General features: G+C 36.6%; 1 protein-coding gene across 2 annotated transcripts; it reads right to left on the bottom strand.

The window, feature by feature from the left end:
- Positions 1–814: 814 nt before the first annotated feature.
- LOC112188336 (U4/U6 small nuclear ribonucleoprotein Prp31 homolog) lies at positions 815–4569 on the bottom strand. 2 transcript variants are annotated; one of them, XM_024327427.2, is made up of 9 exons: positions 4447–4569; positions 4138–4175; positions 3943–4008; positions 3669–3806; positions 2358–3250; positions 2213–2283; positions 1514–1616; positions 1327–1405; positions 815–1216 (listed from the first exon to the last, which is right to left on the bottom strand). In XM_024327427.2, exons 2-9 carry the CDS (start codon positions 4138–4140, stop codon positions 1109–1111), a joined length of 1461 nt encoding a protein of 486 aa, XP_024183195.1. In that variant the 5' UTR covers positions 4141–4175; positions 4447–4569; the 3' UTR covers positions 815–1108. The 2 variants fall into 2 exon arrangements, with proteins under 2 accessions (XP_024183195.1, XP_024183196.1); XM_024327428.2 differs by lacking the exons at positions 3943–4008; positions 4138–4175; positions 4447–4569 and having other exon boundaries at positions 2358–3279.
- Positions 4570–18237: the final 13668 nt, after the last annotated feature.

Here is an 18237-nt window from a genome sequence, read left to right as displayed (position 1 = left end):
TCCGGATTCTCCTCCCTCTCCCTCTACGACCCCAACGCGTCGTCCAAATCCAATTACGAGATCGAGAAGTCGCCGAGTTTGTTGCACGAGACTCGAATGACAATGGCGATGAAGCCGCGGATGATGGAGGCCTAGGGCTTGACGATGGAGTAGCCGGCGGTGATGGCCAAGAAGCGGCCAAGGAGGCTGTTGCCAGATCGACGACGGTGGTCTGGGTGAGGAGGCGGATTTGTGTGTGTGTGTGTGTGTGTGTGAGAGAGAGAGAGAGAGAGGCTCTGTAATTCCTTAATTTTTTTAGGGTTAAAATTGTCTTTCGGTTTTTAAATGGGTAAGTGAGAATAATAATCTCTTGATGGGGTAAATGGGTTCATGTTGACCCAAATTTGGGCATTTGGTAAAGATCCCTTTGGAATAACGATATCACATGCTTGAAGTATTGATCAAAGTGGGAAATCAAGTACACGAACATTCATACAACAGTGAACAGCTTCTTGATTGTGATTCTTTCCCATACCGATAAATTTTCTCACTTTTAGTATTCGTTATCGGTTATCGGCTAGTCCAACTGTCAAGTTGTTAAAAATGTCTGTTGCAACGCCTACAGCTAACGTATGTTACTTCAAGTGAAATAACCACCGACCAAGATATACCAACTTTGATGCTGTCTTTTTTTTTTTTTTTTTAAGGAGTTTGGAACCCAGCCTACAGCTGGCGTATGTTAGTTCAAGTGAAATAACCACCGACCAAGATATACCAACTTTGATGCTGTCTTTTAGACAAAAGAAATGATTAAAACGAATTTAAGAAATAATAATGGCATCCGAAATAGAACATCTTTTGACTTTTTTTATATATAGAATATTCTGAAAAAACGTTGCAAGGCTCAAAGAAAACCATAAAACACATAGTTGATTAGTTCAGTTTTCCCAAGAGCACATATCTCAGCTTAAAGTAGTGCATCTACAGAAACTGTTGGTCTCTGAAGCCACATCATGCAGTCTTATCACCAGTCATCGAGCGTAACCACTATATTAGGAGCATGAAGCAACAGAACTTCATCCGGTAAAGCATATTACAGACTACGGTAATTCTTACTTCTCCAGTTCACTCAGATCCTCTTGATTTTTGAAAATGTTCCTGTTTCAGAGAAATAGGTGCTTTGAGTTCCACTGCCAAGCTGCTGTCCATGGGCCTGAGGATTTGAGAGCTCAATCCCCTGAAAGAAAATGGCAATTGGTAGTGAGAATGAGCTCCTAACAGTTTAGGAATAAATTCTAATCACACTGGAAAGAATGCAATGTTAGTAAGAAAAAGAGTGAAGTCAACCTGCACAGGAGTAAATGCCAAACTTGAAGTCAGTCCAGATGTAGCACCACCAGTGCTTCCATAATTCTTATCCTTAAACCTGAAAGGAATATGCAGCTCATGATATCAGAAAGAGAAGAAACGCCTCATACCAGATCAATGAACGCCGATTAAACAATATAATACAAAGCAGCAAGAAAAGGCTTACTTTTTAGCAACTTTAGCAGCAAGTTTGCTCTGACCCATCGACACACGCAGCTTGCCACTCCCAGCCTGACCAAGCATTCCATATCCTTCACCCAGTCCATCCCCTATTATCAAGGAAACAAGAAAAACTTGAATAAGATACAATTCACAATTTAGAAAAGTTACACATTCCAGCATCGCGCAGATCCCAATCATTCATGAAACTGGAACCCGTGTGCGCATGCCACAATGTGAGGGCAGGTAACTGATAAATGGCCCAGTTCACACATGAATAAAACCTTCAAAGACTAAAACTTATCAATTTTTTTTTACTTACAAAAATTGCTGGATCATGCATCTGTAATATGTGTATTGTACACACACACACACAGAGATAGACCTACAGATTCACATCTGCATTATCATTTTTTTACATATCTTTCTTCCCGTAGAATTTCACAAAATAAAGTGAAAATGTAATGAGTCACTTTCTTTTTTTCTATTCTGTGTTTAAAAATAACAAAAAAGAAGACGCATTCCCTCCCAAGGCCTACAGTATAAAAGTTGCATTTTGTATCTGTGCATGTCCAAAGTTGTTCCCCACTCAATCTGTAACTTAATAACTACCATTGGACTAGGGCATAGAGTGACTTCCACAATTATATAAAAGACAAATGCAACACATGTAATTACCTAAAGAAGACAGAAGACAGAAAATTACCTAAAGAACTCTCTTCAGGTATGCCAAACTGCATCCTGTTTGCGAGCTTCCTCATGTCTGTTATCGCATATCTGTAAAAGTAAACATTAGCATACGACTCATAAATCACTAAAGTAAAGTACAGAGCAATAGAATTGCAGCATACCTTTCTTTCATCTTCCTGAGTCGACGTCCACCTCTCTTCTTTTTAGGTTCAGAATCAGGAACGGGAAGTGGTTTAGGTTGCTTTGCAGGGGGAGGCTCCTGCCATTTTTCAATTTTCTTACGGATCTCCTCTCGGAATGCCTTTCCAGTGTTCCCAGATGGATCTCCTCTGGTAGAATCCACCCGCGCTGCAAGGGTTGATTTTGCAGCCAAGAGCCGACCAGCACGCATCCTAAGAGCAGGGGGTGTAGTTTGAAATATCTCTGTCTCCTCAACATAACCAATACGATATTGTGATGTTGCAGTGGAAAACCCAGCAAGATTTTTTTTCTTAGCACCAAGAAGCTGAACATTACAAGCAGGCATTTTAGCTAAGGCAGCAAGACCACCAGCCATCCCCATAAGTTTCGCCGCAACAGCACTCCCAACAATAGCAGAAAGATTTGGTGCAATAAAACCCATTCTACTTTCTACAAAATCAAGAACTTTTTTCTTTGCTGAATCGAGAGCAAGGGCTCGATCACATGCATCAACTATTTTCTCCAGGACGTCCTCTGGAAGTGGCTTTCCACTTGTAGTTGAAGCTGTAACTGACACAACCATAATAGTTGCTGAAGGTAAAAGCCCCTCCAGATCAACAAGGGTTACATCCATTTCATTCCCAATTTTCTGAACAACCCGAGCATAATCAATTGGATGATGAACAAGTGACTCGAGCTCTGGAAATTTTGGCCGGTATTTGTCACGAATAAAATTGTGGATGATTACAAGTTCATTCTCAATGTCAACTGACAACGCATTACAGTCCACAATCAGCTGATATTCTGGATCATCTTCCAAAACTAGTGCATGGTTTGACATATCGGAACCCTTCTCAAGTGCACCTTCCACTTTCTGCAAGTTAGACACCATACTCCCATTACCTACACGTCAATATGCACATTCCAGTAATAAAATAGAAAAAGAAGAAACAGCAGGGGGAGCAAAGGAGGGATATGGAGAAGCAAATACATATAACTAAACCTATTCAAAGTTTAAATGGTTTTTTTTTAGCTTATTTAATCTATTCTCGGTCTTTTGTGCTCACGACTATCATAAAAATATCTTTGAATCCTCCCCTGCTTCTCTCTTCTTTGATTAAAACAAAAACATTTTCCTATTTTATGAAGATACAATTCAACTTGAGAAACATTCAAACAAATGATGAATAAAGCAGTGAAAGGATAGATTTTAGGCATATGGAAGAGACTTACAAGTTTACGAGACCAAAACATTCGCTGAGAATAAGTAAAAGAGTCATTTTGAAAAATACCTGCATTATATCAGCAAATCTTTGTGATTTCTGCAATTTTGAAACACTATCCAGATCATCATAGTTAAGTGTCTCTAAGTCTGCCAAGTCCCCATCGACATCTTCCTCCATGTTTGCAACATCAGCATCATCTTCAACCTGAAAAATCAAAACAATAACTTAATGCAAAGATCGAGACAGATATGAACTTTCAACAGCTGACCAACTATCTCATGAAGGACAAAAGCATTATAAATTTCTCATAAAAAAAAAAAAGAGGCAGCAAAATACTCACAGGAACATCGGCTTCATTGTCAGATAGCTCATCAAGATCAGCAAGAAATGAATCGGCTAGAGTTGCCTGCAATTACGCAAGAAAAAGTGTCAACAATGTACATAACCTTTGTTACGGTGCCGATTGAATTGAATTCGGTACAACTCAGAAGCAAATAAAACTATGCAAGGAGTACGAAAATACATAATAACTAACCATTGTTTCAGGCTCAAGAAGCTTCCGGCGAGTGGTGCCTACAAATTGAAAAGTACAGTAAGAAAACTTGATCAAAATTAAACCCTAATTATCGACTGGAACGCAGAAATTAAATCCAGGACCAAGCCCCAATCAATAACTATATATATATATATATATATAGCTGAGAAGAAAGACAGATTTCTCACAAGCGAAAGTTAGCGATTTTCAACTAATCAGCAAAACAGGTTTGAAGATTTAGAAGAAATTAGGAACCAAATCGAAACCCTAAGAGAAAAACCAGAAAATTAAAACCAAAATAGGAAGTACCTGAAGGACGGGCGCCGATTGAAGATCAAAACGGAGATAAGAGAGGGTCGGGAGTGATTGGGTATCGTGGGTTTTGTTAGGAAGAAAGACGAAGAAGAAGAGTGAAAAAGAAGCGGGGAGGGGACTATACCGGCGGGTTGGGCTGAGGTGGGCTTGGATCATTTTTGTTGTTTGGGTGGGGCATGGATTTACCGGGCCAAAAGTATCAGAGAAACTGTTACTTCTGGGAATTCATTTTCACTATTGTAATCTTGGATGGCTATTCACTTGATTTCTCATTCAATTGTGTATTTTTTTTATTTTTGGAAAAGGAAAACGTTAAGCAATATATATTAAATAAAACTGAGAAGCAAATGCCATGATGTGAAAATCTATACTATTATTAAGAGAAAAGAGCTTGCTCTTCAAATTTTTTTCTTTTTACCAATTTAACCTTTATATAGAAAAATACTATGAAATATAATTAATCAATAGGGATAATATAGTAAATTGTAAAATAAAAAACAAAATAATAAAAATATTATAAAAAAAAAGTAGAAAATGTGGTAGTTGTACGAAAAATTTTCTCATTATCTTTTAACTTCTCTCCACACACACAGTGGATGGGCTCTGCTAGTATTAAATGAAAAAAAGAAAGAAAACATAACAATATACATAACCGCATCTAAAATAAGATGTAATAAGAACTATACCAGATGTCGAAATACATCAAATAATGCACTGCGTGTGTTATTTGAGCAGTGTAAATTGTAAACGTAATCGTAATAGGTGATTTGACCACCTGGGAAAGGTGATTCACCTACCGAGAAATCTAAAGCGACAAGATGTCAAAAACTCAAATAATCAGAGACGAACACTTAAGAATCAGATTCATGAACCTAGGTCCCAAATCCTAGAGCAACAATGGCCTGCAGCCCAAATTCAAATCCACAACCAAATTCGTCCCGGATCCGAGATCAGAATCTGAAAACAACCCAGATCTAAACCATAGTCCACGCTGGGTATTTTGCCACACCACCACAACACACCAACAGCTCAAGGCGAACACGCGTCTTATCATAATACTGGGCCTCGGACACATTCCTCCACCGCGAGGGCTGCAGTGTCCGCACCAGATTGTAGCCACCCAATTGAACCAAACCTGAAGTAATCACCCAGTTGTGTTTGACTGTTCTTGAATATAATCTAATGGTTAAGAATAATTAGTCAAAATAAATTCATTTGAGCACAACTAAAACAAAAAATCAATCAAAGAGATGAAGACAACTTGTTACATTCTATTATTGATAAAGAATTGCATTTCCATATTTCAAACAAAAAAAATTGCATTTCAATATTAAGCACTTTCGTTACTCTTTTTGATTAATAAGTCTCGTGTCTTGGTTGTCATAAACTTCTCTAAATTAATATTGATTTACCTAAATTTTTCACAGAGGGAAAAATGGTTTCGGCGCAAAGAAACCTGCCTATATATACATGTTTAGCATAGGTTTTCAGCATAAATTCAGTTCTCTATGTTTATCATTGAAGTGTATTGAGTTAAGTTCTGGCACTATACGTACATCATGTTTCAGCGATTTGTTTAGATTTTAAGTTGAGATATGCTTTTGAATTAAGAAATTTTTCTGTAAAGTTCGAAGTAATAGGTTCGTTAAACTTCCTTTACTTGATTCCATGAATCCGTCTCACTCCACATGTGCCTTAAAAGAATGAAGGGAAGTCAGTTAATTCTTTCTAGTCATTGATCTTAATGGTTCGATACTGAATGTTCTGAAAACTGAAAGTACGTTGGTTTGAGTCTATAGGGGATAAGAGACAGGTATGGCGACGAAGTGGCTGTGCTTTTTTGCATTCTGAAGTTGGAAGACCACTTCAGTGATTATGATGTTTTCCAGAGATATCAGTCTGGTTATCCAAGTGCAACTATTTGCATGAACTGGATCTGCTATATTTGATCGACAATGGTCTGTTATGGGATGTTTCTGTTAATTTCGGTTATTGAAATTATATTGATGTTCAGTCATGGATTTGGTTACGGATAATGAGTTCTTTCGTTTTTATGGTGTGGTCCACAGTATCCTATCCGGAGTAGGTGATGATGAATATTCGGTTTTCTTATATAAGGCTATTATTTGTTACTCTGAATAATTAGCATTTGCATGTAGTTTCAATTCAACATTGCACCTGTAATACTTGTTAGTTTAGATTTGAGGCAGTAGATGCTTGGTGAGAGTGTTTGATAATTAAGGAGTTTGATTCTCTAGTCTAAGCTGTTAGATCGCAGAAGTGTATTTGACTGTTTGTTAAGTGGCTTTGGATATGAGGGTTTTGGGTTCACAAGTTAATACTTTATAGTATGACAACGTAGCAAAATCGTGAGTGATCCAAAAGCTTCTCCTCCAAGAGCCACCATGGTTTCGGCAAACTCTAAAAAGGCAGTGAGGATGTATACCTCCCCAAAGAGATCATACTCCAAATCATGTCAAAGCTGCCAGTTAAATCTTTGATGCGATTTACCTGTGTTTCTAAAGGCTAGGGTTCTATGATCTCTGACCCACAGTTCACCAAGTCACACTTTAAATTAGCTTCTTAGCAGCAAACCCTTACTCGAAAACGACTTCTCCTCTCCACCAGCTCTCAACTTGAATCCTTAGAAATGGAGACGTCGTCGTTTGGAGACAATTCTTTCGGTGGAAAGCTTACCTTCCCATTCAAGCAACCGGGTTGTAGTATTCAGCTCCTGGGCTCCTGCAACGGTTTGGTATGTGTAGGTGTTTATCCTAGTCCTTCTCAAATCTCATTTGGAGCTCTATATATGGAACCCCTTATATGGATTCGTCCAGAAGTTACTGGTTCATCTTTTATGTTGTTATATTTTAATATTTTATTTATTATTGAAATTAAATTTGGGTGAATTTATTTTGTGTTAAAATCTGAATTTATTTGTGTGTTTAAATTCAGAATTTATTTTGAATTTTATTTTGTAACTCATGGTGTTTTATTTTGATTTATTTTGGGTTTTAATTCTTGTAACCTATCACTTTTGGTTACTACCCTATTAATGGTAGGGAGTGTCCTAAGAGCCTATAAATAGCACCATTTGTTGCATGCTCAAATAGATCATTGCTTTTACGTAATATTGTTACGAAACACTACTATTCGCCCATCAATTTTCTTTCCAAAATCCCCCAAAGTGTCTTGTGTGTTTTTTGGCCAAAGAAAGGTGTTCTTTTTGTGGAGCTTTGGGTTCCTCCATTTTGTGCAGATTGGTGTGAGCCACGCAACTTGTTGTTGGGCTGTTGTATCCTGGAGGGGACAAGTCAAGAGATTTCTGGTGCACCGGTATTGTTCCGCAGAGGGCTTGAATCTCCTTAAAGAGAGCGAGATACCCGCGCCTCAGCCTATTGTCAACGAGTTTCTCATATAGAAATTATAATTTTATTGTAATTTCACCAACAATTTTAAGGAGATTCATCAAGATGGAGCATGCACAAGAGAAACCGTTTGACAATATGGGAGATCTCAATTTGAGAAAGATGAGTATAAATATTATTTTTTATCTCTTGACTTATTTCTCATATTATGTTTATGATTATAATGAACTACTCACTATTATTCAAAGAAATATTGAGAAGTTTTGTAGATTAATATGGAGAGAGTTCCAAAAGTCCATGCATCACAAACAAAATGAGATTTCCTTGGAGACCTTGACGACTCGCATCCGAGTTGAGGAGGAAGTAAGAGGTCAAGATGTTCTTATGCAAGATACAAACAATGACACCTCCAAGGTAAATTTAGTATCTTCCAATAATAATATGCCCAATGGTCATTTTCATAAAAATTCTCTTATGCAGCCAAAGAAGAAAAATATGAAAAAAGTTGGTAAACCTCACCAATAGAATAAAGGAAAACCAAGCTATGTGAATAAGAACCAATATCCTCCTTCAGAAAATAAGCAACAATATACTTGTTGTTATGTTTGTGGCAAAAGTGGGCATATTGCTCGAAATTGCAATTATCGAAAACGTGAGGCTGTTCCTCAAGCTCACGTCACTGAAGAACCATATGTGGCAATGATAACTGATGTAAATATGGTTCAAAGTGTTGAAGGATGGTGGGCAGATTGTGGTGCTAATAGGCATATCTGCTATGATAAAGATTGGTTCAAGAAATACACTCCTTTTAAGGAGCCCAAAACAGTTATGCTTGGAGATTCACATACTACTCATGTGCTTGGAACTGGTGAGGTGGAACTCAAATTTACTTCTGGTAGGGTGCTAACTTTGAAAGATGTGTTGCATACACCCTCCATGAGAAAAAATTTGATGTCTAGTTATCTTCTTAATAAGGATGGTTTTAAACAAACTATGGAATCTGATCAATATGTGATCACCAAAAAAGGTGTATTTGTGGGCAAAGGTTATGCTTGTGATGGCATGTTCAAATTGAATGTTGAGAACAATAATAAAGCATCTACTTCAGTTTATATGCTCTCTTCTTTGAATTTTTTGCATACACGTTTATGTCATATAAATAGTAGATATGTGGGAATTATGAGTAGCTTGGGTTTAATTCCTTCAGTGCAAAAAGATTTTGAAAAATGTGAGACTTGCAGTAAAGCAAAAATTACTAGAAGGCCTCACAAAAATGTTGAAAGGAATAGCTATTGGAATTAATTCATACAGACTTGTGTGAATTTGAGGGAATTTTAACTCGTGGAGATAACAGGTACTTTATCACTTTTATTGATGATTGTTCTAAATATGCTTATGTCTATTTGTTGAAAAATAAAAGTGATGCTTTTGCCAAATTTAAAGAGTTCCTCCTTGAGGTTGAAAATCAATTCGGTAGAAAAATTAAAAGACTCCGAAGTGATAGAGGGAGAGAATATGATTCTTCTGAATTCAATTCTTTTGTTCAATCTTTAGGAGTGATTCATGAAGTTACTCCACCTTATTCACCTTCATCTAATGGTGTGGCAGAAAGAAAAAATAGAACTTTGATAGAGTTAACAAATGTCATGTTGATTGATTCAGGTGCTCCCTCTAATCTTTGGGGTGAAGCAGTTTTAACTGCTTGTTATGTGTTGAATAGAGTGCCACATAAAAATACAAAAATTACACCATTTGAGGTGTGGAAGGGGCATAGACCAAATTTGGGTTATCTTAGAGTTTAGGGTTGTCTAGCCTTTGTGAGGTTAACTGACCCTAAAAGACCAAAATTGGGTGCTAGAGTTACTACTTGTGTTTTCGTTGGATATACTTTAAATAGTACAGCCTATAGATTTCTTGATGTTGAAAATCATGTTGTGATTGAATCTGGTGATGCAATTTTTCATGAAGAAAAATTTCCTTTTAAATCAAAAAATAGTGGGGGTCAAGAATCTAGAGAAAATATTTTTTCACAACCTAGTTCTTCTTCTTCTAATTTGCATATACAAGAAACTAATGAAAATGAACCTAGAAGAAGTAAGAGAGCTAGAGTTGAAAAAGATTTTGGCCCTGACTATTATGTTTATAATATTGAGGAAAATCCTATTTCTTTACATGAAGCTTTATCATCACCAGATGCAATTTTTTGGAAAGAGGCTGTAAATGATGAAATAGAGTCTCTAATTTCTAATAATACTTGGAAATTAGTAGATTTACCAACAGGTTTTAAAACCATTGGGTGTAAATGGGTCCTTAGAAAAAAGCTCAAACCGGATGGAAGTGTAGACAAATATAAAGATAGACTTGTTGCTAAAGGCTTTAAGCAAAAACATGATCTAGACTTTTTTGATACTTTTTCTCCGGTTACAAGGATTACATCCATTAGATTATTGATTGCTATTGCTGCAATTCATGATTTGATTATTCATCAAATGGATGTGAAAACAGCTTTTCTAAATGGTGATTTAGATGAAGAGATCTATATGGACCAACCAGAAGGTTTTATAGAACCTGGTCAAGAGCACAAGGTATGTAAGTTATCTAAATCCCTTTATGGTTTAAAGCAGGCTCCTAAACAGTGGCATGAAAAATTTGATTCCTGCATGATTGAAAATGGTTATAAATCAAATGAATGTGACAAGTGCATATATTATAAATCTTGAAAAAATTCACATGTTATTATTACTCTCTATGTGGATGATCTGTTAATTTTTGGCTCAAATTTGCATGTAATTGATGAGACAAAAACTATGCTTAAGAGCAATTTTGATATGAAAGATCTTGGTGAGGCTAATGTTATTTTGGGCATGAAAATAACAAAAACATGTGATGGTATTTTTCTTGATCAGTCACATTATATTGAGAAAATTTTGAAGAAATATGATTATGTTGGCCACAAGCATGTGTCTACTCCTTTTGATTCTAGTGTTCACTTATTTCCTGTTGAAAGTGAAAATGATGTGATTAATCAAAAGGAATATGCTAGCATAATTGGCAGTTTGCGCTATGCAACTGACTGCACTAGACCTGACATTGTGTATGTAGTTGGAGTACTTAGCAGGTTCACAAGTAAACCAGGTAAAGAACATTGGCATGCAATTGAGCGTGTTATGAAATATTTGCTTGGTACTAAAAATTATGGATTATTTTATAAAAAATATCCTGCTGTACTTGAAGGCTTTTGTGATGCCGATTGGAATACTCTGTCAGGTGATTCTCTCTCTACCACTGGTTATATTTTTTCATTAGGTGGATGTGCTATTTGTTGGAAATCAAAGAAGCAAATAATAATCTCTAATTCAACCATGGAAGCTGAACTTATTGCTCTAGCTTCAGCAAGTGAAGAAGCAAATTGGTTGAGAGATTTATTGCATGAAATTCCTTTGTGGGAAAAACCTATACCACCTATATTGATTCATTGTGATAGCACTGCTGCTATTGGTAGAGTAAATAACCGTTATTATAACGGTAAATCCAGACCTATAAGAAGAAAGCACAGTACTGTGAGATCATATTTGAGTGATGGAATTATTAATGTGAATTATGTTAAATCATGTGATAATCTTGCAGATCCGTTAACTAAGGGCTTGGCAAGAGAAAAGGTCTGGAATACATCGAGGGGGATGGGATTGAAGCCTATATCGTCATGAGCCATATATGAGGACACCCAACCCGGTGATTAGAGATCCTAAAAACTGGGTTCAATGCGAAAAACGAATCATAAGGTGGTCGTAAGAAAAATGCACTATATTTTCTTACTCATCCCTATGATGTAAGTGCATTAATCTTGTAACGTATATGAAGGTTGAGTTCACTTAAAACTTTTAATAAAATCTGTAGCTCATATGAGTGGGATGTCATAGTTACAAGAGCATCCTCGACGGATTTTACCTATATGAGTGTGAGAGTGGGGCCGCTCTCTATAAGAATTGGGCTTATTCTTGAAATATACTCATGAAAACCAGGATAAGCACAAGGCCGTAACGTGCTGGCTAATAAAGCTCATATTAACACCTGAATTATTATGTGTGAGCAGTAGTTCTTATTTTCCCTTAAGCAGTTGTAGTTCAAGTCTGAGACCACTATCAACTCTAGAGTAGGGATTGCTGTTTCACTAAGTGAAGGTTCAATGCAGAGCACACCTTCATGACACATAATAGTTTGTCTTTGGCCGGTAACTTTGGTTGGTATTTGTTTTTAAAATATTAAAATGAGTGGGGGAATGTTGTTACATTTTAATATTTTATTTATTATTGAAATTAAATTTGGGTGAATTTATTTTGTGTTTAAAATCTGAATTTATTTGTGTGTTTAAATTCAGAATTTATTTTGAATTTTATTTTGTAACTCATGGTGTTTTATTTTGATTTATTTTGGGTTTTAATTCTTGTAACCTATGGCTTTTGGTTACTACCCTATTAATGGTAGGGAGTGTCCTAAGAGCCTATAAATAGCACCATTTGTTGCATGCTCAAATAGATCATTGCTTTTACGTAATATTGTTACGAAACACTACTATTCGCCCATCAATTTTCTTTCCAAAATCCCCCAAAGTGTCTTGTGTGTTTTTTGGCCAAAGAAAGGTGTTCTTTTGGTGGAGCTTTGGGTTCCTCCAATTTGTGCAGATTGGTGTGAGCCACACAACTTGTTGTTGGGCTGTTGTATCCTGGAGGGGACAAGTCAAGAGATTTCTGGTGCACCGGTATTGTTCCGCAGAGGGCTTGAATCTCCTTAAAGAGAGCAAGATACCCGCGCCTCAGCCTATTGTCAACGAGTTTCTCATATAGAAATTATAATTTTATTGTAATTTCACCAACATTTTAGTTCAAAACTGTTCATGATAAGCAACTGTGGTTTTGGTTATGTCTCTGCTACTGCTGACTACAAAGTCATGCTTTGTCCTGTTGTCAAAGAAGAACATAACGCCATGGCTGTATTCGACATCTTCTCATTGAGAGCCAACTCTTGGAAAAGGGTGGTGTTGACTTGTGAGTCATGTTGTGTAGAACAAGTTTGCTTGCATATAAAGTAAATTTGTAGGAGAAGGATCTTGTAGATCGAAGAAGGAAACTTGGAGAACAAGTACACTTGGAGAACAAGTTTACTTGGAGAACAAGTTTACTTGGAGAACAAGATGTGTAATGTAGTAGTGTAGGGCTTGTATATATACCCCCATTTACACCATTGAATCAACATCAGAAAATTCATCACTCACAAATATTTCTTCCTTTCCATTTCATATTTTGACTTGGTATCAAAGCAAAGATCCAAGAGGACTTTGTCTCTTTGTTTTTCCTTCATTCTTGTTTCCTCACACTCTGGGGTAAGATTGTTCCTTCCTCTAATTCAAAGGATAGGATTGTTCTTTGTCTTTTAGAAGGTGAATTTTATCTTAGTAACATCGAGTTTACTCGCCCAACACCACTAGGTCCATCCAATTAATGCGATGTTTAGGCCAAGGATTGAATAAGAGAAAGGTAACCGAAAGGTTGAAAAGTAAGCATTGCTCCACCAAAATCTTAATCCACCTTATCTGGTCGCATTAAAATGAGTTACCGAAAGGTTGCGCGATAGGCAACACCCAAGGATAAGATTTCTTCTCTTTACTTAGGAAGTACTGCTACTTCTTGACTAGTCGATTAATCCCTCTCGACTTGTCAAACATACCTTCTGTCTCAATTCCACTGCATAATCAAGTTTTTTCGTCATGGAATTCTCTCAATTGTTCTGCAACTACTGCAAGAACTTTGGACACACCAAAGTAATATGTTACAAATTGGTTGGCTACCCACCTGGCTACTTTAACAATTTGAAATCTGATGGTAAGATCTCTACATTGGTTGTTCACATAAATCGAGGTAAGGTTGGTGTTGCTTTACAAATTTCTGACTTTATTGGTAGAGATACTTGGATAATTGATTCAGGTGCCTCAGATCATATGACTTATGACAATCTCATATTTCCAGTTTGTCACCCCCGCTTGTGTCTAGTGTTATAAATGTTAATGGTGAGTCTTTCCCTGTAACGGGGATAGGTAGAACTCGAGTCACTCCTGCTTTAGAACTTCATAATGTTTTATATGTTCCACCTTTATCTCATTATTTAATATTCGTACCACAATAAAATGCTCAGTCTAAGTGCTCGGTAACATTCTTCCCTATGTATGCCATTTTTCAAGATCTTCTCAATAGGGAAATAATTGGTCGTGGATATTTGAGGGGGAAAATGTTCCATCTTGATTGCATATATGGTGGAGAGAAGCCAACAAAGACAACCCGAGTTGCTTTAACAACAAGTTCTGGTCAAATTAGTGGGGTATGGTTGTGGCATCGCCATCTTGGGCATCCTTCTTTTAGCAATATGAAAAAAAAAAAAAAAAAAAATACCATGCTTTCTTTTGTTTATTGGGATAAATGAGTCTACTTTACATTGTGAAACATGTGTTCTTGCTAAGAGTCATCGAGCTAGTTATCCTTCAAGCGTTTTCAATAAAAGTGCTACCCCTTTTGAGATTATTCACTCTGATGTGTGGGGACCTTCCAGAGAACCCACGGTTTCTGGAATGCATTATTTTGTCTTGTTTATTAATGATTGCACTCAATTATCATGGGTAGCATTGCTTAATCTAAGGATGCTGTGTTTTCTGCTTTTCAACCCTTTCAAAAAATAATTCAAACACAGTTCAATGGTCATATCAAAGTTTTTCGTTCTAATAATGGGGGAGAGTTTGTTAATCATGATTTTCAGAAACATTTCCAAGAACAAGGTATAATCCATCAAACCACTTGTCCCCAAACACCTGAACAAAATAGTGTGTCTGAACGTAAAAACCGTCATCTTTTACACATAGCACGAGCATTGTTATTTGGTGCTCATATGCCCAAGTATCTGTGGGGTGAAGCAATCTAAACTGCTTCACATCTTATTAATTGTCTTCCTTCCAGTGTTCTTCAGGGGCGTATTCCCTTTGAAGTCCTGTCAACCCATGTATCTATTCCTTCCTTCCATAATCTTCCTGCCCGCGTCTTTGGTTGTGTTGCTTTTGTCCACATACCCAAAAATCAGAGGTCAAAGTTGGATGCCCAAGCTCTCAAATGTGTATTTGTGGGTTACAAGTGCTATCATCCACCTACTCGGAAGTTCTAAGTTACAATGTGTCACGCTCCTAATTTTTAACACAAATAAAAATCGATATATAATCTCATAATTATACATTCGTGATCGTTCAGCCATCAATACAAAATATCTGGAAACTTTTTCTCTTTAAACCAAGTACATACTGATGTCCTGAACCCTCAAAGTTAATATACACTCGCTCTCCATAGAGTTATATATTACACAAGCTTACGAATTAAATTGTCAACAATAAAATAAAACATAAATGCTCCTCAGAGCTCACTACAAACGGAAGTCTTAATAACGGTAAAGTCATAAAAATGGCTTCCTACCGTAAAGCTGCAAATGACGCTACCTCAGTGATGTGCTCATATTTTCCTATATTTCTATGCCTCTTAATCTTGGTTTTTATGTTTAGTTCTCTATATTTATGATTCATTTACATCTTTTAGTGTTTTGTAGGTTTGTTTCATAGAAAGAAGAAAAGAAGCTAAAATGAGCTAACTATGATTGAAAAGACAATGTGCAATCTGAGATTGGGAATCTGCCTATGCAGAACATCTAACTTCGCCGAATTACTGGGCGTTACCTAGATCGAATCAGACAATGAGCCTTATCTCTTAGAAAGCTACGGATGTCTACTTTCTGTAGAATTTTACGGATCTTGATTTCGATACTTATAGAGCAAGTTATGATTATTTGAGTGAAGATAGGTCAGACAAGAAATCTGCTCGGAAATTTACAACCATTCGTGGAGAACTCAAGTTCCGTGACACAAGTTGGTCAATCCTAATGTTTCAAGGAAGTTAATTCAGATGAGGATTCAAGAATACATGTATTCCTACTTCTACAAGAGATATTTCAAGGTTTTCCCATTCCAAATGAAGAAAGGAATCCAAATCCAAGTCTTACAAGGAAACATGAAGCCAAAGATGAGCAGAAATCTTCCCTATATAAGGGAGCATGAATTTACATGAGGAGGGAGTCTCGGAGCACATTGTAGATGCGTAAGGAGCAGAGACGACTCATCTATCTTCCCCATCTTTTTCCCTTCCATTCTTTCCATGTTTTTCCTATGTTTTATTTAGTTTTATTTAGCTAAACTCCTTTTCTAGGGCTAGGATGAGGCCCTAGCATGATTGTTTACATGTTTTGATATTCAATTGATGGATTATTAGTTTCTTTTCATATGAATTCTTAATCTCTACTTGAATTGTTGCTTATGTTAAGTTCTATTGATTCGCGACCTTTAGGGCTTTGCATCTAGTTATCAGAAGATGAATTTGAGGCATAGCTGCAATATAATTCATATTAGCTTCATGTGATTAAGAATTGTAAATTACATTATTACTTGAGAAAGAATAATGATTTGCTTGATTTCCTTGTTTTCTAAAACATAATGAGTCCTGCATGTTAAATTTATACCTGAGAAGGATAAACTGCATAGTTAGGATATACGACCTTTACCCGAGAGGGAGAGAATCATGCACTTAAGGAAAACTATGGTCTAGAGTACCTGAGAAGGACTTAGATACGGGAATTATCATATGGAGAAACGAAAGAATCCATTGGTTGGTTCAAAACGTAGATAAGATTGCTTGTGGTTGATTCCGACACCCTAGGCTCATCATCATCATATTCTTACCTTTAATCATTATAAACTCTTCTCAATTTCAATTTATTTAGATTTACTTTTTAAGTTTCTGTTTTCGAATAGTTTTCCCATTATCATAAACTCTTTCAAAACCGTGAAAATCATAAGTCCTAGTTTGAGTCATTGTTTGTTTTAATGGATTTGTGTTTCTTGTTTTGTGTGTTTGTTAGTTTAGTTAACTGAGGTTTTCATATTGTGAGTTGAACTAATATCCTCGTGGGAACGACAACCCCTCTTCTTCCATACACTATATTACATCCACCCTGTATACTTGCAGGAATTCCATCACTCAGCATCAGCCACGATTATCCTGAACTACAGAATTAACCTCTACACCATTTGAATGGTGCACCGGGTTGCCACACAACAAACCCGGTAAGCTTTTGCAAGCCTGTATGAGTAACTCAAACCACACATGCACAACTCGCCCAACGAGGAAACCCATCAACTCGTAAAAAGAAACACACACCCTGTTTTCCCAAAACAACACATTCTTTTCCCAAAAGAAACAACTCAAATCACCCAGTGACGGAAACCATATTAATTGAAACTCTGACAATTCAACATGATACACAAGTCCTCCCCGAACATTTAAAAGAAAGAATCCCCAAAACTCCCTTTTAAAACACATTCTCAAATTAACACAAGTCACCCTATGACAAAATCATATAAATAGTTAACCTAACAATTCAAATATGATCAATCGATCCAACCTGGATAATAAAAGTCAACTCACAACAAAAACATATCATTTGTTAACCTAACAAATAGAATATGAAACTTTGGTCCAACCTGGATAAAACATCAACACGCATCAATCATATCTATCGTTAATCTAACAAATAGAATATGATATTTTGGTCCAACCTGGACAAAACATCAACACACATCAATAATATCTATTGTTAACCTAACAAATAGAATATGGTACTTCGGTCCGACCTGGACAAAACATCAACACACATCAATCATATCTATTGTTAACCTAACAAATAGAATATGATACTTCGGTCCAACCTGGACAAAATATGTACCCAGGAGTCGTAAGTAACCTACTTAGACCCATGAGGTACGATGGCAGACAGACTAGAGCTCTAGCTGAATCGTAACATGTCACCCAACCAAGGTTCAATCTTACGATATAACATATGCAACCTGCAACCCCGGATCCTTAGGCCAACCTGACCCTCAGATCAAAACATTAAACGAGTCGCACTAGACCCAAAATGTTAAATCAAATCAAACGGAGAAATCACAACCTGTGACTCTCCAAATCCTCAAACCACCGGTCGTCAGATTAAAACATTTAAAATGGTCATACCTGACCTGAAAATATTACCCAACCCAAAAGGAGAAGCACAACCTGTAACTCCCCAAATCCTCAAACACTTTTCAAAACAATAGGAATTACCATTTCCCACCATAATTGTTTCCCGAAAAGTCACATCACAAAATGAGAATGAACTCACCCACATATATATATTTCACGTGTATACACACACACACACACACACCTGGTCATTCACTCAGGAACGCCACTAATACCAACTATAGTTTGCAGTTAACTAAATAACTCTCAAAACAATAAAG

This window comes from Rosa chinensis, chromosome 2 (assembly GCF_002994745.2).
Source record: "Rosa chinensis cultivar Old Blush chromosome 2, RchiOBHm-V2, whole genome shotgun sequence".
Classification (NCBI taxonomy): domain Eukaryota; kingdom Viridiplantae; phylum Streptophyta; class Magnoliopsida; order Rosales; family Rosaceae; genus Rosa; species Rosa chinensis.
Note: the sequence above shows the minus strand (reverse complement) of the source record. Positions and strands in the feature narration are given on the sequence as shown.

Coding starts and splice junctions, on each gene's coding strand:
- LOC112188336 (XM_024327427.2), bottom strand. Junction 3,251..3,668: donor GATTTGCTGATATAATGCAG/GTATTTTTCAAA, acceptor TCTAACTTGCAG/AAAGTGGAAGGTGCACTTGA. Junction 1,617..2,212: donor ACCTGAAGAGAGTTCTTTAG/GTAATTTTCTGT, acceptor CCTTGATAATAG/GGGATGGACTGGGTGAAGGA.